The sequence below is a fragment of the Oncorhynchus gorbuscha genome, linkage group LG02 (genome assembly GCF_021184085.1).
Source record: "Oncorhynchus gorbuscha isolate QuinsamMale2020 ecotype Even-year linkage group LG02, OgorEven_v1.0, whole genome shotgun sequence".
Classification (NCBI taxonomy): domain Eukaryota; kingdom Metazoa; phylum Chordata; class Actinopteri; order Salmoniformes; family Salmonidae; genus Oncorhynchus; species Oncorhynchus gorbuscha.
The window spans coordinates 51,406,836-51,429,092 of NC_060174.1; the positions used below are offsets into that span (position 1 = coordinate 51,406,836).

The 22,257-nt window shown below is 40.6% G+C and overlaps 1 protein-coding gene across 1 annotated transcript in view; it reads left to right on the top strand.

The window, feature by feature from the left end:
* The first annotated feature begins 806 nt into the window (after positions 1–806).
* LOC124003995 (kit ligand-like) overlaps positions 807–22,257 on the top strand; it is a 34,088-nt gene continuing 12,637 nt past the window's right edge. The window contains exon 1 of the mRNA XM_046312716.1: positions 807–1,064. Coding sequence (XP_046168672.1) covers positions 1,050–1,064 — 15 coding nt within the window. The 5' untranslated portion in view covers positions 807–1,049. The remainder of the gene's footprint in view (positions 1,065–22,257) is intronic.

Here is a 22,257-nt window from a genome sequence, read left to right on the forward strand (position 1 = left end):
CTGGTAAGCTTGAACAAACAAGACAAACTGGCAACAAACAGACAGAGAACACAGGTATAAATACATTACACAGATCTTATACGTTTTGTTCTATGAGATAATATCAGTCATTTAATAACATGACCTTCATGAATTATGAAGCCTTTATGTGCTTTAAAAAAAATACATAAATGCATAAAAATGTACAAAATGTGACGTTAGCTGATGAAGATGATCTCATTGAACAAAACGTATAACATTTACCAAATAAGTTGTTTCTGGGAATTATTTAAAATAAACTACAAAAATGCAATTTATTATGTCCTAGGCTGCTGAACGAACCATGGCAGAGTTAAGCTTGCAAAAATACGGCATTACTCTTTCTCTCTATAGCTGAGACAGGGAACTGTCTAGATGTAGTGGCGCCCCCTGGTGGCGTTAACTGGTGCTCCCCCCACCCTTCCTTGGGTTGCCCCAGCCCATGCAGGGAGCTGGCTGAATGTGTGGTGCCGCCTGGTGGCCATGCGCGAGGGTTAGGACCCCTCCAGGGGTTGCCTCCCCCTCACTGGGCCCTCTCCCCTCATCTCCTTGGGGCAGGGAGCTGACTGGCTGAAGTGGCGCCTCCTGGTGGATGCGGGTGGGGGTTAAAAATGACCATAACAAGCATTTGAAGAAAGCAAGTGAAAAATGAAAATGACAAGTGTTAATGCATGTTCCTGGTAAGACGATTTGAACCTTTTGGCTTTCCATATACTAGAGCAGCAGACGGGCGGGATCGGTTCTGTGGGCGGCACTTGAAGCGCGCATAAAAGGTGTTGCCCTGTAAAAAAAAGCCTTCAACTCACAATGGTCTCGCAGTCCACTTTCTTGCGCACGTTATGATGTGTGGATACCATACAACAGAGCTTATTGCAGCAGTTTTATGCGGTTTAATATTTTTTTCCCTGTTCGGATACTACTGACTGGGGCATTGGATATGTGCACGCGGGATGATGAAAACCCCTTTCCTCCCCGCAGAAGTAAGATAAAATAGGGTTTCGAATACATTGGATTTACTCCTCTCGTTCCATATGAAGAAGTCAAAAGTAAGTTAACATCGGAACTGAACATTTTCTTACTCACTTTCTTGTTATAGGCTGTCTTATTTTCATGTCCTTTGACGCCTGGTGCGGTGCGCGTATTCGAGTGGCAGGTGAGAAAACGAAAGGTGTGAATTGGCCTATTTCTGTCCATAGATTTTGAGAAGTATGCATCAATATCATTGACATGAAGCCCGTTCCTTTAGTGGTCAGCGTCTTTGGAAACGTTTGTTAAGTTAAGCACCTCACTCCCCATTTTTCGAATACGGCCAAACAGAAAATGCCAACGGTAATTATGTTTGGGTGTCCGAACTGACCAGGCACCTAATCATCCTAAATTTTCTCATATATCGTATCACAGTAACACACGAATGACATTTAGTGGCCTATATGCCTGCACATATCCCATGATGTGTGCAATGAGTGCGCCCATGTTGAATTGTGTGCAATAATGTACAATATTTTCGCGCGTAGGGCCTAATCGTTTTCCTTTCATGAAATCACGGTAGTTTGTGGTTTAAGGTTATAACCTTAGGTAATAAGCAATGATAAACATACTATAAGTTCATGACAGTATGTACAGTATTTTGATGTGCCATGCCTATTGGTTTTTGGTTTGGGGGTACTGAAATGAAAGTGTAATACAGGCTATTGGTTTTGGCACACTGCATACACTGCATTCGTAAAGTATTCAGGCCCCTTGACTTTTTCCACATTTTGTTACGTTACAGCCTTATTCTAAAATTGATTAAATGACTTGTTTTCCTCAATCTACACACAATACCCAATAATGACAAAGAGAAAACAGGTTTTTAGAATTTTTAGCAAATTTATAAAACAACAAAAATAATAAAAGAAAGTACCTTATTTACTTTATATTCAGACCCTTTGCAATGAGACTCGAAATTGAGCTCAGGTCAATTCTGTTTCCATTGATCATCCTTGATGTTTCTGAATCTTGATTGGAGTCCACCTGTGGTAAATTCAATTGACTGGACATGATTAGGAAAGGCACACCTGTCTATATAAGGTCCCACAGTTGACAATGCATGTCAGAGCAAAAACCAAGCCATGAGGTCAAAGGAATGGTCTGTAGGGTACCGTAACATTTCTGCCGCGTTGACGGTCCCCCAAGAACACAGTGGCCTCCATCATTCTTCAATGGATTAAGTTTTAATAAACCACCAAGACTCTTCCTAGAGCGGGCTGCCCGGTCAAACTGAACAATCGGGTGAGAAGGGCCTTGGTCAGGGTGGTGACCAAGAACCCAATGGTTACTCTGACAGAGCTCCAGAGTTCCTCTGTGGAGACGGGAAAACCTCCCAGAAGGACAACAATTTCTGCAGCACTCCACCAATCAGGCCTTTATGGTAGAGTGGCCAGACAGGACACGCTCCTCAGTAAAGGGCACATGATAGCCCACTTGGAGTGAAGGCACCTAAAGGACTCTCAGACCATGAGAAACAAGATTCTCTTTCCTGATGAAACCAATATTGAACTCTTTGGCCAGGCTTGAACCTGATGCACCCCATTCAACCTGGCAGAGCTTGAGAGGATCTGCACAGAAGAATGGGAGAAACTCCCCAAATACAGGTGTTTCAGGTTTGTAGCATCATACCAAAGAAGAATCGAGGCTGTAATCCCGGCCAAAGGGTCTGAATACTTATGTAAATGTGATATTTCCAGTTTTTTTATATACATTTGCTAAAGTTTCTAAACCTGTTTCTGCTTTGTCATTATGTGGTATTATGTGTAGATTGATGGAAAGAAAAATATAAACTATTTAATTAATCTTAAATTAATTAATTAATTAATTAATTTTTTTAATTAAGGCTGTAATGTAATTGTGTTGGGGAAAAAGTCAAGGGGTATGAATACTTTCCAAATGCTCATCTTTAGAAATGTTTGTCATTTTTACATCAATGGTGGGGAAAATTGTTGTACTTCAGTATTCTACACAGCCTCTCAACATCCTGTTTTTGAATAGCCTAACAATATTCAGGTGGTTTATTTATGTAGGCCTACAGTGGGGTCTGAAATGATTGACACCCTTGATAGAGATAATAAAATGATGACCATATAACGTAAACAATTCAAATCCTGAGGTGTATTGTTTGCTCGAATTGGGAAATGATGCTATACTAATACAATTGCTTCAGAAGGATTTTGTTTAACAAATAATAAAGAATTCTCAAAGGTAGAGGTCAAAATTGACACCCCTAAAGATAAGTTATCAATGAAATAATGAAGTTTAGTATTTGGTCCCATATTCCTAGCACACAATGACTAAATCAAACTTTTGACTCTATATAGACTTGTTGGATGCATTTCCTGCGTTTCAGATTATTTTGTGCCCAATAGAAATGAATGGTAAATGTATTGTCATTTGAGTCACTTTTTATTATAATTAAGAGTATAATCTGTTTCTAAACACTTCTACTTTAGTGAAACAACATCTCTTTCTCTGAGCAATTGTATAAAATAATAGAATTTACCCATTTATTTGCATACAACACAGCTCAGTATTTGAATGATTTATTTTATACAGCCATTATTGCTCATCATCTTTATCAATGGTGTCAATAATTTCGGACCCCACTGGGTATAGGCTTATGTATGTGTCACATTCTGACCTTAGTTCCTTTATTATGTCTTTGTGTTAGTTTGGTCAGGGTGTGAGTTGGGGTGGGTAGTCTGTTTTTTTTCTAGGTAGTATTTGTGTGTTTAGCCTGGTATGGTTCTCAGAGGCAGGTGTCTTTCGTTGTCTCTGATTGAGAATCATACTTAGGCAGCCTGTTTCCCCCATTTTAGTTGTGGGTGATTGCTTTCTGTCTCTGTGTCGTCACCAGACAGAACTGTTTCGTTTTTGTTCGTTCTCCTTGTTATTTTGTGTTCCGTGTTAATAAACATCAACATGGACACGTACCACGCTGCATATTGGTCCGATCATTCATACTCCTCGTCAGAGTATGTATTATGTGTGTAATGTACAGTCTCTCTTTTTGTCATTTCAACAGTGAAACAATAGAGTAAAATGCTGTTATAATGTTTTAAAACAATGCTGTAGATTGCACTGCATTCTAGGTCAAATTCAGAAAATGACTGTTATTAACTTTAATTGGAAGCCAGCTGTAACAATGACTCTAAAACACTTTCTGAACAGTAATAGTTTATGCCTACTCTAGATTAAAATATCCGTTTCAGGAGCGAGACACATGAAGCTCAGACTATTTTAGTAAATATCTTCTTGAAGCGTCTGTGGTGGAAGAATATTTTCAGCAGCTGCTGGCTAGGTACCTTGACTTGTTTATAAGTATCTTTATTGAATTTAATCACTGCATGTTTTCTTAGATTAGCTAGCTAGCTGAAGTTGACACATGAAATTATGGTCTGCTCTAAATTGCTCATAAATATATTGCTGTGTGACCTAGAAAAGCATCACCTCCGAAATGATAACGAAGCGGTATGCTTTCACCATTACTACAGAGAAATGGCATGTTACTAGCAGTTCAAAGGATGTGACCCCTATTACTGGCACAGTGTTTTTTGGGAGGCTTGACGAGCCACATTTTGCACATAGACCGTGGGCTGTACTCTAAAGCCGCTGCGAATGACCAGTGCACCAGTGTGTATCGAGGTGCCTGCCGACCTAAGGTGCACTGGGCAGCTGTAGCCTGTCATAATGTCACTGGCGGTACCTAGTAACATGGACTCCAAAATGCCATGTAATGTTACAGTATTAGTAAACCGATTCACCTTGTCAGTAGTACGTAAACATTTGGTGGAAAAGAAAGGAAAATGTGAGTCTGGTAAATAATCTGTGGGATTGTGTAGGCGACAGAAATGTTTTATTAGTTAGCAAGGGTTTGAAGTATGTGTATCTAGCTGTCGATTTTTGTTCAATGACTCCATTGATGTCATAAACTATATTGGATATATGCTGTAAGTTCGAATCAACCCAAGATGATGAACCCTGAAGATGGGACAAAGTGCATGAAAAGGTTGGCCAGAACAGCAGGCTTTTTCTCAACCCCGACATTGCCCCATTGTTCCAAGAGTTTACTGAGTTTGAATTAAGAACTTTAGCGAGGCAAGCACGCACACAACACCAGTTTGATATGCCCCTTGTCACCTGTGTTTTTGCCCACAGATGAACTGCCCTGGTGCTCTGCCTCTCAAATTCTTTATTTTTCTATACATGTCCTAATTAAGGGTGAGAAGAACTAACAAAGGGATGCTGTATGTTTTTACAGTAAGGAAAATAGTACTGTGAAATATATTATAGCATCTCTGCTGTGAAGCAAAATGACAGTATAAGCAGGCAACTCTGGTGCCATGATAATGCAGTAGCTTTACAGGGAATGTTTTTACAGTGTGTTTCTAAGACAGTTTTCTGCTCTGGGACATTAAAGTTGTCCTTAAAGTCCTACCATATCCTACCAAGTACTACCATATCAAGTTTTAATGTCACATGCACAAGTACAGTGAAATACCTTTGTAAAAAAAAAACCTCAAAACCCAACAATGCAATATTCAATGTATTACAACAAAAACAAAAAAACACGAGAAATATGAAATGCACAATTTAAGTAAGCATACTAAATACAGGAAATATTAAAGTCAGTTCCAATAGCATATTTACATGTGCAAGAGAATATAAAATAAACAGAGTAGCAGCAGCTTGCATGTGAGTGGGTGTGTAGAGTCAGTATAAATGTGTGAGTGAGCAAATTATGGAGTGTTTGTGTGTGAGTGATGTGTGTGTAAGTACTTAAATAAAAGGTCAAATATACCAGGTAAATTTGGTCCATGTAGCTATTGTAGCTGTTAGCTATTTATCAGTTGCATTGCTTGCGAATAGAAGCTGTTCAAGAGCCTGTTGGTGTCAGACTTGATGCACCGGCACCTCTTGCCATGCGGCAGCAGAGAAATTAGTCTAGAATAGTCTATTTATTTCCGGGCCTTCTTTTCCGTTAGAGGTCCTGGATTCATGGTGTCACCAGCAAACTTGATAATGGTGTTTGAGCCGTGCGTGGCCACACAGTCGTGAGGGAACAGGGAGTACAGGAGGGGACTGCACCAACACCCCTGTTGGGTACTTGTGTTAAGGGTCAGCGTGATGGAGGTGATGTTGCCTTCCCTCACCACCTGGGGTCGGCCTGTCAAAGTCCAGGATCCAGTTGCAGACCCAGAGTCCTTATCCTAACTTTCCTTGTATCCAGACTTGGTATATGAGCCTAACTGAAATCAGGTGTTTCTCACTTTCGCCATAGCCTCAAGTGTGAACTTTACTGTAGCCTAATCTTTTAGTCAGTACAACTTTTTTTTCTCTGATTCAGTTAGTATAATTGAACTTCTCACATCCAAGACTTGCATTCCTGTTTCTTATGTACACAGCAACTTCAGCACAGCAACTGACAAATACATTATGCACGCTGTGAAACTTTGCACCCTTTGGTAGGCCTATGATGTACAGTCTATCCAGTGTTCTCAATAACTTGTCTGGTTAAATGAAAGTATTATATAAATCCTGATAATTCATAGTAACGCAAATGTTCTGCCTGTTCCATGTTGTGTGGAAGCCCTTATTGGCAATGTCCTCCTAAAACGGGTTATATCAATCTAGAGTACTCTATCGCTAGGAACAAAACTTCATTGACTCCAATGAGCCACTCATAGTTTTGACATATGTACGGTAGCTCACAGAAAAGAGGAAACATTCCCCTCTTTCATTTCCCTCTTGCTTATTTTTTTATCAAGTCAACTACAGTAATAACATCTTTTCTTTTAAAAATTCCATTGTGCAATAGTCTGCAGCTGCTGCTGAAAAAAATATATAGCTATAAATGTATAATACGATACAGGATGTGTGAAATGTTTGGCTATCAAGAAAATGTGTGAGGTGAGGTGCGTAACTTTGTGCATTGCTTTTTAGAAATGCTCATCGACAGATAAGCTACACATACTGAACCTCTGGTGTTTTATTTTTTTTTATGTCTACTGTTAAACATATCCATGACCACCTTCCTCGAAGGTCCCAAATGCCTCAGTAGTCAAGCTTTCCAAGACCACAATAAGGCTGAGTATATCAGCCTTATGGTGGGCTCCAAGGTCTCCTTAGAAGTTAGGGTCCCAAGGCACCTGTGGAGACACTGGGGGTTGCAGAGAGGGGTCACACACCGACAGCCCTGTTTGTATCCCTGCTTTACGACGTGCCCCCGGGTGTGGAGAGCCGAGCATATTTAGGAAGAGATAGTGATCCAGCGGAAGGGGTCAATGAGGCTATGAATTGAGTGAGATTTTCCCCTCAGGTATACAACCTTTCGGTGGGGGTAGAGACTGCGGAAGATGACACGCATTCCGCAATTAGGTCAACCTTCAAGGGGATGCTTTTTTGTTGGTCTACGGCATAATTTACCAGGCAACAATTCAGAGGGCTAAGCTTCTGGAAAGTGTTAAGGACAAGCCACAAAATATGGCCTGAGTGAAAGAAAGTGGTTAAACTAAACAGTTCAGGGGATTTTTGCATGATTGCCAGTGAAATGGAAAGCTGCTGAGGCTGTCTGCATCCCAAATTACACCCTATTCCCCATAGGGGGGAAGTAGTGCACTATAAAGGGAATAGGGTGCTATGTCTCCTGTACTCTAGACTCCACATGCCTGAGAATGCTAGTAAAATGGGTCAGACTGGATGGGCTGTAAGCAGCTCAGGTATGCTAAATCAACCTGTGTCCCTGCTGAGACAAACAGCATTATTGTCAGTCATGACTTTTTACCATACATTCTACCCACAGACTGGTATTAGAGGCAAATCACGATCGAGGAATTCTTTGACCAGATTTGAAATACTTGTGAAGCACTGGCTCTGAGTGAAATATTTGTTTCCCTTTTGCCTAAAGCAAAACAAAAGCCTGACTGACCAGCAGCATGTTTGTAGGAGCCTGTAATGCAGGCTGTAATATAGGCTCTAACAATCACCTGTAGGGCTGTACCTTTTGAAGGTGGAAGTTTACACACACCTTAGCCAAATACATTTAAACCTCAGTTTTTCCAATTTCTGACATTTAATCCTAGTAAATATCCCTGTCTAAGGTCAGTTAGGATCAACACTTTATTTTAAGAATGTGAAATGTCATTTCATCACATTCCCAGTGGGTCAGAAGTTTACATACACTCAATTAGTATTTGGTAGAATTTATGGACATGATTAGATAAGTATTCTCCCCCCTGAGTCAAGAAAGCAATAAGGCCCGGGGGTGGGTACAGCTAAGGGCTGTTCTTATGCACCATGCAAAGCAGAGTGCCTGGATACAGCCCTTAGACTGTGGCGACTCCGCGATGCTGGCCTTCTAGGCAGAATTGCAAAGAAAAAGCCATATCTCAGACTGGACAATAACAATAAAATATTAAGATGGGCAAAAGAACAGACACTGGACAGAGGACTCTGCCTAGAAAGCCAGCATCCCGGAGTCACCTTCACTGTTGACCTTGAGACTGGTGTTTTGAAGGTACTATTTACCAGAGATGTGGACTCGAGTCACATGACTTGGACTCGAGTCACAAATATGAGGACTTGCAACTCGACTTTGACTTTAACACCAATGACTCGTAACTTGACTTGGACTTGAGCCTTATGACTCGACCTGACTTGATACCATCCCCAAGCCCAAATATTAAAAACGATGCTATTAAAAAGTGTGCAGCGCATCAACTCTTCATTACAGTTTGAATCGGACAGCAGCCAATCAAATTGTGCGTGGCAGTGCAGAGGAACGTCAGCAGGTGAATTCAGATGGAGCCCTTGGAAAGATGATACCCCAAAATATTATTTTCGTATATAAAGACGATGCTGTATCAACAACAAACGGATTGTAACTTGCAAAACATGCGGGAAGAAAATTACAGACGGAGGCGCAACAATTTCCAACTTTGTTCGACATTTGAAGCTGCACAAAGAACGATAAGTCGTGGCTAGTATTGTCGACAGCTATCCATCACACAAGGTTGTGTGTTTGAGTGTGTGTAACTTGTTTGTTTCATGGGTTTCTTTTTGCTGGCTTTTGATGTCTGGAGCCTGTATTATGTGCACTCCTCACTGCTTGCCTAGATTAGACTTGCAGATTGACTCACCACCACGCTGTTTGGAGCTGGAAAATATCAAAATGGGCACATTTGTGGCAGAGTGCCTCCAAGAATGGTTGTGTACGCTTCCTAACCTGCTGATTATGGCGAGTGCTTGAACCCACTGATTGTGTTTATGCTTCACACATATCCCACCATCCCTCTCTCTGCTGTCATCGGCTGTTTTGAGCTTTTTCTATTGATATGGAAGAACGGAGGCTTATTTCATCTGAGGCACCGCATTCAGATACAGTTTTCCACATAGAAATGCAATATATAGATCTGTACTCGATTCTCTATTCCATACGGCCAAGGCTGTTGTAGGTGGTATATTTCTATGTGAATTGCCATGTTGGATTGCCTGATGATACTCTGCTGCTGAATTAATTCATCTAGAGAGAGATCATGGCTACCTATGTATTTCTATGGAAATATAACTTTTATTTGGAAAGTAATAAATATAGATATTTTTAAAAGCATTCATAATTTGTGTGAATGTAAAATACTAACTATTACCCTTGTAATACCATTTCATATTTTTAACATTTGGTGAAGAGCACATTATGACTTGTTTAGGACTTGATACTTGACTCGGACTTGCCTGTCTTGACTTGGGACTTGTAAAACAATGACTTGGTCCCGCCTCTGCTATTTACTGAAGCTGCCAGTTGAGGACTTGTGAGGCGTCTATTTCTCAAACTAGACACCCTGATGTACTTCTCGTCTTGCTCAGTTGTGCACCGGGGCCTCCCACTCCTCTTTCTCTTCTGGTTGGAGCCAGTTTGCCCTGTTCTGTGCAGTAATACACAGCATTGTATGAGATCTTTTAGTTTCTTGGCAATTACTCTCATGGAATAGCCATCATTTCTCAGAACAACAATAGACTGACGAGTTTCAGAAAGTTTTTTGTTTCTGGACATTTTGAGCCTGTAATAGAACCCACAAATGCTGATGCTCCAGATACTCAACTACTCTAAAGAAGGCCAGTTTTATTGCTTATTTAATCAGAAAAACAGTTTTCAGCTGTGCTAACATTGCAAAAGGGTTTTCTAATGATCAATTAGCCTCAACTTAGATTAGCTAACACAACGTGCCATTAGAACACAGGAGTGATGTTTGCTGATAATGGGCATCTATACGCCTATGTCGATATACCATAAATAAATCAGCCGTTTCCAGCTACAATAATCATTTACAACATTAACAATGTCTCCACTGTATTTCTGATCAATTTGATGTTATTTTAATGGACATAAAATGTAGTTTTTTTTTTTTTAAACAAGGACATTTCTATGTGACCCTAAACTTTTTAACGGTAGTCTATATTTAAAAAGAATAGTTTCACCATAAACTTTTTTTTAATCGACGACCAAATCTTTTAGGCTTCGAGTGAAACACATATATTCTGGTCTTCATTTTGACAGTTGGAAAAGTTATTTATTTTGGTCTTTTAGTAGTAAATCTAGTTATTTTGCCTCTAACAGTTCAACTCTACTTTTGAAATTGTGATTAGAGGCACTTTCTAGAAGGTGGGAGGGGTTAGGTATGAAATACTTTCCCTTCTAGATATGCTGGGTGGTACCACCTCAAGGCTTACTATAAAAGCAGGTGACATCAATGGTCTTGGTAAGTGGAGAGTGCCAATATTTTTTGCATGATGCTTCCTTCTCTAGACGACTGACGTTACACAAAATTCAAAAGGCAGTTAGGCACATTTCTGCATATGACCAAATTCAACATTTTTGCTTACCATTTCATACACATCTGTGCTTTTCCGAAGAAAAAAATACATGTACGGTAGGTTATGATGATTGTGTTTATATTTGTAGCTACATCCATCGTAACAAGAAATAGATGACAACATTGTCAATTCAATGTATTTTTTTTTAAAACTCTACAACTGATTGCTGGCGCAGTCAGCCAAAATAGTTAGCTGATTGTAAATTCTTATCCCACAATGGGCAGAAATCTTTTTTTTTTTTTTTTCAAAAAACTTTATTTACAATATTCATCCCATGCCTAATCCGGAAAAGTGAAAGCGTTCCTGTGAGAGGGATCACCCTGGTAGTAGTTGTATGTTTTTATACAGTACCCAAGACCAATCTGTGACTTAATTTGACCAATGGAAAAAGATCTACTGCATAAACATTGCAATGCGGGTTGGATTAAATAGAGCCCCTAATCTTCATTTTTCAAGGTGATGATTGCACTTTTCTTCCCAACACAAAAGGTGCAATAAATGTGAGTCTACATTTCAAAGAGAAGTGGCAATAGGTGTCAGGAACTCAGCGCCTCACCACTGTGAGGTAGCTGTCCAGAGCCATTTTTACTCGCCGATGCACATGCTTTTATTATCAGAGGCTGCCAGTAGACTTCTGGTAAGCATGCTCTAGAGAGAAAGTGTTGAGATCAGGTACAACTACGTTTACCCACCCCCACAAAATGAATATTTATGAGCAATATCCCCACCCACAATGTTTTTAAGGGGTTTTGCAAATGCTGAAATTGGGATTTGTTACCCTTTAAAACAAGTGTTCTGTTGATGTAACAGGGTTGACCTAAAAATGGGGGACAGGGTTTTTTTCTCCCTGAAATGATTAAAAAATGACTTTGTGAAAGCAACAAAATAACTACGGCTTTACAATGATGGTGAACACTTTTATAAATGTTCAAGTTAAATGGGTTAACATATTCCTAGAAGTCAGAGGATGTGACATCTAGGAAGTCAAAATGCTGTATTTGTATTCGTATAAGAAAATCGGATTTATTGAGTTTTCTATGTGGTCAATGTTAAAGGCTACATCATTTAATATAACAGGCTTTAAAATGCAATATTTGTGCACAATTACTACTTAAAATATCAAAGGGATGCCAAAAGGCACTCATTTCTTGACCCAGTAGTAGTAGTAGAGGTATTTTATTGATCTGAAGATATACTACTCAATGTGCTCTTTAGTTGCCAACGCAATGTACTTCCAGTACTCAATCTCTTCAGTTGACCACATGGCATTGAGTGAGCGTCTACATTTTAGACAGTATAATCCCCATGGCATCGTATCCATTAGTTTATTTAGTTAACATGGGCCTTTAAGTGCACCTGAGTGGACAGAGGCAGGCAGAATGCAATTTGTAGATTTGATTTGATTTATACACGTTTTGTGTGGGCGCTGGTCCGCTTTCTGAATCACTGTGGGAATAGGTCAATTGCATTTCCTGTTTTTTATCATAGACTTTACGTTTCCTGATGGTTTTCACTTTTACCCACACTTGTTGGCCTTCTATTTTGGGTTACTATCAGATATGATGAAACCATTATTTTACACAAATGCCAATGTTCTAAATCTGCTTACACTGTCATTCTTAGACCAAAATCAGAAATGTTTCAGATTTCCATTACATATGATTTTTGCAATACCTGAGAACTGCAGAAATGTTTTTGTTTGTTGTTAAGATGGACAAGACACAATAGGAGCCAGAAGCCTACCAAGACCGTGTCATTGTTGTTCCATTCCAGTCAGTAAACAATGCACTGGACCATAAAGCCTTGGTCATAGACCTCAAGTCCACTGAAACACAATAGTTTGTTCCTTAGTAATTTCTTCCATCTCATATGAGATAACATCTAGGCTTTGAAAACAGATTTTATCTGCAAATGTTTTCCTCCTTTTATAAAACATTTAGTGCACTGGCAGAGATGTATTGTCGTTAGACCAAAATTATTTCGATGAGATTAGGAACAGGGTCTTCCCTGTGAAACTGCTGGCCTAAATTAAAATATGCCATGTGGTACTAATGATATGCATGGCCCTGTGTTTTTGTACAATGAGATTACTGTATGTTGTTGGAGAGGGCTGGAGAGGAAGGCACAGGCCTGGGTATCTGGAGGGCCTGTTGAGTCTATTTGGTTAATGATACCGCAGGATCAAAGTGGCTGTAGAATCAAAGTAGGTGGTAGACAATGAGGACATGGGTAATCATCATCAAGCAGGGCCGGCCCTATTTTGCCATTGGGAGTAGAGCAGATGTTGCAGTTTTAAAGCAAGCTTTCTGCAATTCTACACATTTTGCCATGGGGCGGAGAGAGGTTTAGACATTTTATAACGCATTTCATGCAATTCTACTCATTTTGCCATGTTGCAGAGATAAAAATGGGCATTTTTACAGCTAATTTCCTGCAATTATACACATTTTGCCAATACTTATGCCATGTTAATGATATCTGAGGAAAAGTGACTAACAAAATCCATGGGGGCCCACAGGAGGTCAGGGCACCTGGGCACATGCCCTGCATTGGTATTCGGCCATGATAGCTGGCTAGACTAATTTACCAATCAAAAAATGGTTTGCTGACATGGCTAATTTAATAAATGTCAGTGAATGACATAATGAGAGAAACTGCTGATGCACAACCAAATTTCGAGTCCCTAACTGAGCTAAAACAAAAATGACCGCTTATGTCACCTATGCCTGTAGCTGGCCCTGTCATCAGGCAGTGCAGTGCAGCCAACACAACATACCTTGAGCAGTAATGCACCAAACAAAGCATGAACACAGTCCTTTTAAGAACTAGAAAAGTGTGCCTCTATTTTAATGTTAGTCTGGAGTTCAATCAAACATGCACTGCAGAAACCTGGCTATGTTCTTTTTCTACTAAAATGTGCTATGACTTACTGAAGCAAACAAGGAAGCATTCATTTAAGTTCTTTATGAAAATGTGTGTTCGATTTGTTAAAAAATGTAATTTCATCTCCAATTACTATTACTTCCCAACTTACCTTGTTTTCATTTTGTAGCTGGAGCAAAGTACAGAGATCCTTGATGAAAATCTGCTTGAGAGCACTCAGGGCCTCAGACTGGGGCAAAAGTTCACCTTCCATCACTTGAACCCGATGGAACATCTCTTAAGAGACCTGAAAATAGCTGTGAGAGATCTGCAGAGAAGAATGAGGGAAACTCCCCAAATACAGGTGTGCCAAGCTTGTAGCGTCATACCCAAGAAGACTTGAGGCTTTAATCACTGCCAAATGTGCTTCAACAAAGTAGGGTCTGAATTGCTAAGTAAATGTGATATTTCTGGGGGGGGTTGTTGATACATTTGCAAAAGAATGATACCCGTTTTTGCTTTGTCATTATGGGCTATTGTGTGTAGATTGATGATTTAATCCATTTTATAAAAAGGCTGCAACGTAAAAAGGTCAAGAGGTCTGAATACGTTCCTAATATTGATTTTCAGACCCTTTTGCCCTCGGAACAGACCCAATTCTTACAGGCATGGACTCTACAAGTTGTTGAAAGAGCTCCACAGGGATGCTGGCCCATGTTGACTCCAATGCTTGACACACACGGGAAACTGTTGAGATTGAAAAACCCAACAGCGTTGTGGTTCTTGACACACTCAACCGGTTCGCCAGGTACCTACTACCATACCCCATTCAAAGGCAATTAAATATTTTGTCTTGCCCATTCACCCTCTGAATGACACACATACACAATCCATGTCTCAATTGTCTCGAGGCTTAAACAGCCTTATTTAACCGCTCTCTTCCCCTTCATCTTTGCCTCTACTTAATACTCTCACTTATTACAGGAGATGACATGGTGGCTGTGCAACAGTCTGATGGCCTGGAGATAGAAGTTGTTTTTCAGTTTTTTGGCTTTGATGCAGCTGTACTGTCTCTTTCCGTGAGATGGTAGGAGAGTGAACAGTGAACTTTGGTGTCTGAGGTTCCTTTGACACCAAGTTCGGTAAGTGTCCTGGAGGGCAGGAAGCCGGCCCCCGGTGATGCGTTGGGCTGAACGCACCACCCTGTGGAGTGCCATTTGGTTGACGGCGGTGTAGATTCCGCATCGGGCAGGGATGCAGCCCAACAGAATGCTCTCAATGGTGCATCTTTAGAAGTTTGGGGGTTTTCATTTTTTGTTTTGTTTAGGCATCTGAGGTTGTAGAGGCGCTGTTGCACCTTCACCATGGTGTCAGTGTGGTGGGACCATTTCAGGTCCTCCACGTTGAGATTAAGAGTGGCGGAGGTGTTGTTGGCTACCCTCACCAATTGAAGTCGGCCCATCAGGTAGTCTAACACCCAGTTGCAGAGGGAGGGTTTCAGACCCAGGGCCCTGAGCTTAGTGACAATCTTGGGGGCACTATGGTGTTCAAAGCAGAGCTGGTGTCGATGAACAACATTCTCACATAGGCATTCCTCTTGTCCAGGCGGGATAGGGTGGTGTGCAGTGCAACAGCAATTGCGTTGTTCGTGGAGCTGTTGGGGCGGTATGCAAACTGTAGTGGGTCTAGGGTCCTCAAACTCAACTCTGGACCACAAAGACAGTTCCGCTGCGTTTTTAATTGTTCCCCTATAATCAGGGACTGATTTAGACCTGGTGGGTGCAATGAATTATCAGGTAGAACAGAAAACCAGCAGGCTCTGGACCTCATAGTATAAGAGTTTAATACCCCTGGTCTAGTGTGTCTGGCAAGGTGGAGGGGATATGGTCATTGACCAGCCTCTCAAAGCACTTCATCTTGACAGAGGTGAGTGCTACAGGTCGATATTCATTTAGTTCAGTTACCTTAGCTTGCTTGGTTACATGAACAATCAATGGTGGACATCTTGAAGCAAGTGGGGACAACAGACTGGGATAGGGTGAGGTTGAAAATGTCCGTAAACACTCCAGCCAGCTAGTCTGCACATGCACTGAGGATGAGGCCTGGAATGCCGTCCATCCTGGCAGCCTTGCGAGGGTTAACACACTTGAAAGTCCAACTCATGTCGGTTACAGCCAAGACGGAGGTGTGTTTTCCTGAGAGTGGGGCGTCGATGTCTGTCTGTGACGTGGCTAGTTTTCCCTTGATAATCCGTGATTGTCTGGAATCCCTGCCACATGCGTCTTGTGTCTGAGCCATTGAAGTTTTCCCTATGATGTATTTTTGTCTCTGATTGACTTATAGAGGTCATGGATGGTCTGTTTGGTAAGTTGACTGGGAACATGGACAGGTACAGAGTTAAATGCGGTGGTTCGCGCTTTCAGTTTTGCGTGCATGCTGCCATTCATCCACATTCTTTGGATTGGGATATGTTCTAATTGTCACTGTAGGGACAGCATCCTCTATGCACTTCCTGATTAAACCAGTGACCGTGTTGGAAAACGTGTTGACATTGTGCCAGTGCTTAGCTAGCTGTTACCTACTATGTTTTACTAACTAGTTATTACGTGTTAATAATAGTTATTGTTTTGAATTTTAATAGTTTGAATATGAATATTTTTCAAATCCATATTAGAAAAGTCAAACGGGAAAATGTTATTTTTCTCCTGGTTAGCCTGTTGCCTGCAAAGGTTGTTACATTGTAACTACAAGTAATACAAAATGGCACTTCACTTTACATTATGTTGCTTGCTCCTGGGTAAGTACATTGTCAATATATTTATATTTATATATTCACTTGTAACAATATTGTAATTACAGAGTGGGTTGGTAAAGATGTTATACCTAGTGCTCTCCTGTCTCATTTAACCTAGTAAGGGTAGTGTCTGAAAAAGTTGTTACATTGTAACTACATAGTAATTATAAAGGTTATACACTACCGGATTTTAATTTACATGAAGTTTCTTGGTTAAAAACAACTATATCATATGTAACTACCTTGTTTTTACAGTAAACTTGAATCGGAATAACTTTTGAGTGATAACATAACTTTACCATCTCTAAACGACTGATTTATCATATTTCAGGAATGTCCTCCAGAATATGCAAATTACAGATAAGATCACTTCACCCCAGCAGTTACCGGAAACAAATTCCAATCATATTCAGATGGTGGATCTTAATTTGATAACCCTGTTGCAGTAAATGCACAGCTGGAAATGTGAACTTGTAGTGTATTCAAGGTTTATAAAAATGCTCCTAAAGTCTATAATTAACTATTTAACATGTCAAACTTGATTTGCCCTATAAGGGGTCTTTTTTACAAGACTTTTGTCATTAATATTGTTCCCTGAACTATTCTACTGTCTTTAATTTTTCATTCCAATCTGATTTTTTTTTGGATTCAAACAGAATCTCAATTCATGCTGAATCTCTGAAGTAGCCCTCATAACATCCCTCACAAGACTCTGACACCATTGTGTTCTCTCAGTTTATTCAAAGCCAGATGTCAAAGCCACTGTATGATACTATTATACCCATTTCCTAATCTTACCAGTGACAGTTTGCCACTGTGTATAGTCCCCAGGCATCTGTTCCACCAGGGCCTGGCATTTTCCTGCCTCACGTGACACTTTTTTAAGACCAAGTGCTACACCAAAGTAGTTTGAACTTTTGCTCAATTGTGGTATAGCTAATTGTAAAATAATGACCACAACACCTGGGTTTTATTTCCTTTGTTTGAAGCATAAAGTTCTCCGCCACTGCAACAGATTTTCCTCATATGGATTGTGGAGAGATTGTTTTTGAGATCATTGTAGATCCACAATAAAATCTCCAGACAAAAGCATGTCTTATCTACGAAATATGTATTCTCAAATATTGTATTTTATCTGTTACCATGTGTGCACTGAACTGACATGCCTGATTGTGGATTTTTAATTATTTTATTTATTTATTTATCTAACCTTTATTAAACCAGGTAGGCAAGTTGAGAACAAGTTCTCATTTACAATTGCTACCTGGCCAAGATAAAGCAAAGCAGTTCGACACATACAACGACACAGAGTTACACATGGAGTAAAACAAACATACAGTCAATAATACAGTAGAATAATAAGTCTATATACAATGTGAGCAAGTGAGCTGAGATAAGGGAGGTAAAGGCAAAAAAGGCCATGGTGGCGAAGTCGATACAATATAGCAAGTAAAACACTGGATTGGTTGATTTGCAGTGGAAGAATGTGCAAAGTAGAGATCGAAATAATGGGGTGCAAAGGAGCTAAATAAATAAATACATTAGGGAAAGAGGTTGTTGTTTGGGCTAAATTATAGATGGGCTATGTACAGGTGCAGTAATCTGTGAGCTGCTTAAAGCTAGTGAGGGTTTCCAGTTTTTGTAGTTCGTTCCAGTCATTGGCAGCAGAGAACTGGAAGGACAGGCGGCCAAAGGAATAATTTGTTTTGGGGGTGACCAGAGAGACATACGTGCTACAGGCGGGTGCTGCTATGGTGACCAGCGAGCTGAGATAAGGGGGGACTTTACCTAGCAGGTGAAACCTGGGACTTTACCTTTTGAAAATAGTTTTGTCCTTTGTTAAAAAAAGAGGGATAACAGTTTATTGCTACCACATTTATTTCTCTACTCCTTCATCTGCTTGTGTAGCATGGAGTTTCAAGCATGGCTTAGGTGTAGCTACTAACAGAGCTCTTAAAGGGGCAATGTCCTTAAAAGGGCAATAACATACTTTGTAATAGAAACAACAAACATTTTATTATTATTATTATTATTATGTATTATTATTTATATATATTCACCTGTATGATAAAATTATTAATAATAACAATCAGGATTTTGTGTCCAATGGGGTAAATGCAGATGTAAAAACCCCATGCATCAGTTGGGGTACAGGTGATAATGCTTTTTGCTAATAGCACATCAGTGTAAATAAGTTGGTCTTAAATGCTAGGTCGGGCGTAGCTATGTCCGACTTCGGGATCAGAATTTACACCTGTTGCAACAATCAAAATGAGACTAATGGTTGCTAAGTCTGGCATAAGCAATGCACATTCATACCATCCTTGTGGCATTTCTAAACATTGCGATGCTGTCACTTCGCCCATCACTTTGCAAAGCCCACCACTATACATGCACTACAACTGGATGGATCAATAAATAATTACTGGGAGTACGAATATCACTGAATGGCGAAAATATTGGAATAAATTAGGTTAATGCAATTGAAGGCATGTATCAAATTGTTGCTTACCAAAACTCCCAAAGTCTTAAATCATTTAAAGCAATAGCCGTGTGTGGTCAACTACACTATATACAAAAGTATGTGGACAACCCTTCAAATTAGTGGATTCGGCTATTTCAGCCACACCCGTTGCTGACAGGTGTATTAAATCGAGCACACAATCATGCATTCTCCATAGACAAACATTGGCAGCAGAATGGCCTTACTAAAGAGCTCAGTGACATTCAACGCGGCACCGTCATAGGATGCTACCTTTCCAAGAATTCAGTTCATACATTTTCTTCCCTACTAGAGCTCCCCCGGTCAACTGTAAGTGCTGTTATTGTGAAGTGAGCAACAACAGCTCAGCTGCGAACTGGTAGGCCACACAAGCTCATAGAACGGGACTACTGAGTGCTGAAGCACGTAACACATTAAAATCTGCTGTTTTCGGTTGCAACACTCACTACCAAGTTCCAAACTGCTTCTGGAAGCAACGTCAGCACAATAACTCTTCGTCAGAAGCTTCATGAAATGGGTTTCCATGGCCAGGCAGCCACACACGTGCCTAAGATAAGCTTGCACAATGCCAAGAGTCGGCTGGAGTGGTGTACACTGGACTCTGGAGCAGTGGAAACACATTCTCTGGAATGATGAATCACGCTTCACCATCTGGCGGTCCAACGGACAAATCTGGGTTTGGCAGATGCCAGGAGAACGCTACCTGCTCCAATGCATAGTGCCAACTGTAAAGTTTGTGGAGGAGGAATAATGTTCTGGGGAGGTTTTTCATGGTTCGGGCTCGGCCCCTTAGTTCCAGTGGAGGGAGATCTTAATGCTACAGCATTCAATAACATTCTAAACCATTCTGTGCTTCCAACTTTGTGGCAACAGTTAGGGGAAGGCTCTTTTCTGGTTCAATATAACAATGCCCTCGTGCACAAAGCGAGGTCCATACAGAAATGGTTTGTTGAGATCAGTGTGGAAGAACTTGACTCGTCTGCACAGATCCCTGACCTCAACCCCATCGTATTCACCTTTGGGATGAATTGGAATGCCGACTGCGAGCCAGGCCTAATCACCCAACATCAGTGCCCGACTTCACCAATGCTCTTGTGGCTGAATGGAAGCAAGTCCCCACAGCAATGTTCCAACATCTAGTGGAAAGCCTTCCCAGACGTGTGGAGGCTGTTGTAGCATAAAAGCATACAACTCCATATCAATGCCATGATTTTGGAATGAGATGTTTGACGAGCAGGTTTCCACATACTTTTGGTCATGCAGTGTATCATTTCACCACCGTTTTTTGATTGATTGAGACAAGTGTGGGGACTCATCTTGATATGTCAAATGTTTTTCACTGAATCTCTGCTTGGATATTTGGTTAAAATGAGCTATATTGAGGTGAGTGCTCATGATCATAATCTTTAGTCTACCTTGTTTAGCACTGGTCAGAAGACTTTGCTACAAGTTGATTATTTTGCTCTTCACACGCGTAGTAGCCTTTATCCCAACCAAATGCCCTTGACTTGTCGGATAATCAATCAATTTGATTTGATTTTACTGAATCTCCGTCTGTAGCATATATGCGGTTATTTTATTTCTGGCTGGTCTAATAAATAGTGGTGGTAGCTAATCTATTTATTTGCTAATCTATCACTGATCAGAAAAGGGCAGAATGCTATAATGTAGAATAAATCAGGTGTATTTGCTATCGACTCATAGGCAACTCAAAAACTCAAAAACTATGTGGAGGTTGTGAAATATGAACACGAGACTCACATCCTTTTGAAAATATAGATTGCTATTAATTTCTGTGTGTATCATGATGACTATAGTCCCAATTTGAAAACCTACGCCTGCTCTCTACTAGGCGTACAATCTACGCCCAGTCATACCTCTAGACGGGCTTACACCCATGTGTTGCCACAAGTCAAATTTGTAGGTCCGGCATTGAGTGCATTTTACGTTGGATGTAGAGTTATGACCCACTTACAACCAACTGGTGCAACCGCCCCTTGATAATATACACAATGCTCAAAACATTCAGAACACCTTCCTAATTTTGGGTTTTTGTCTGGGCTATGAGGGGGTAAGGTGTGGGTCAGGTCGGTCTGTTGCATAAGGGAATTTCCATCGAAAAGGACCCATGAGCACCAACATCTGAAGTTCATAGGAGCATGTCAAATGAAAGCTAAGAGGCTATAGTTTTGAGAAATGGCATAGATACATGTTTAAAATATTTTCCATGTAAAAAAAGTGCCATATGTTGAGACTTTGATTTCTGGATAAACATATGGAAAAGGGGTCTGAATATATAATAATAATAGATGCCATTTAGTAGGCGCCTTAATCCAAAGCAATTACAGTCATGTGTGCATACATTTTAGAAAACATCTACCAGAAAGTCTCAAGGTATCAGAAATACATCAAATTACAATAATGTTGAGTTAAAGACCACTACCAACTAATGTAAACATTTATATTTCATTTTGGAGAAATTGTCTACCTTCTGTAAGTTTAAGAAATACTGTCTTGAAATTCCGTGACCAAAAACCCACTTATCTTTAAGATATTTTCTAATTTCTCTCCCTCAGGAGGGAGAATAATGTAAGTTCACTGAAGTAACACGTAAAGGCAGACCTACCATTTACATTTACATTTAAGTCATTTAGCAGACGCTCTTATCCAGAGCGACTTACAAATTGGTGCATTCACCTTATGACATCCAGTGGGACAGTCACTTAACAATAGTGCATCTAAAACTTAGGGGGGTGGGGTGAGAGGGATTACTTAACCTATCCTAGGTATTCCTTAAAGAGGTGGGGTTTCAGGTGTCTCCGGAAGGTGGTGATTGACTCCGCTGTCCTGGCGTCGTGAGGAGTTTGTTCCACCATTGGGGGGCCAGGGCAGCGAACAGTTTTGACTGGGCTGAGCTGTACTTCCTCAGTGGTAGGGAGGCGAGCAGGCCAGAGGTGGATGAACTCAGTGGTAGGGAGGCGAGCAGGCCAGAGGTGGATGAACGCAGTGCCCTTGTTTGGGTGTGGAAGCCAGGGCCTGATCAGAGCCTGGAGGTACTGATGGTGCCGTTCCCCTCACAGCTCGAGTTGCAGTAGGCAAGCACCATGGTCTTGGAGCGGATGTGTGAGGCAGGGCTTCAACTTGGACAGGAACGGGCCACCGCCTTGATGTTAGTGAC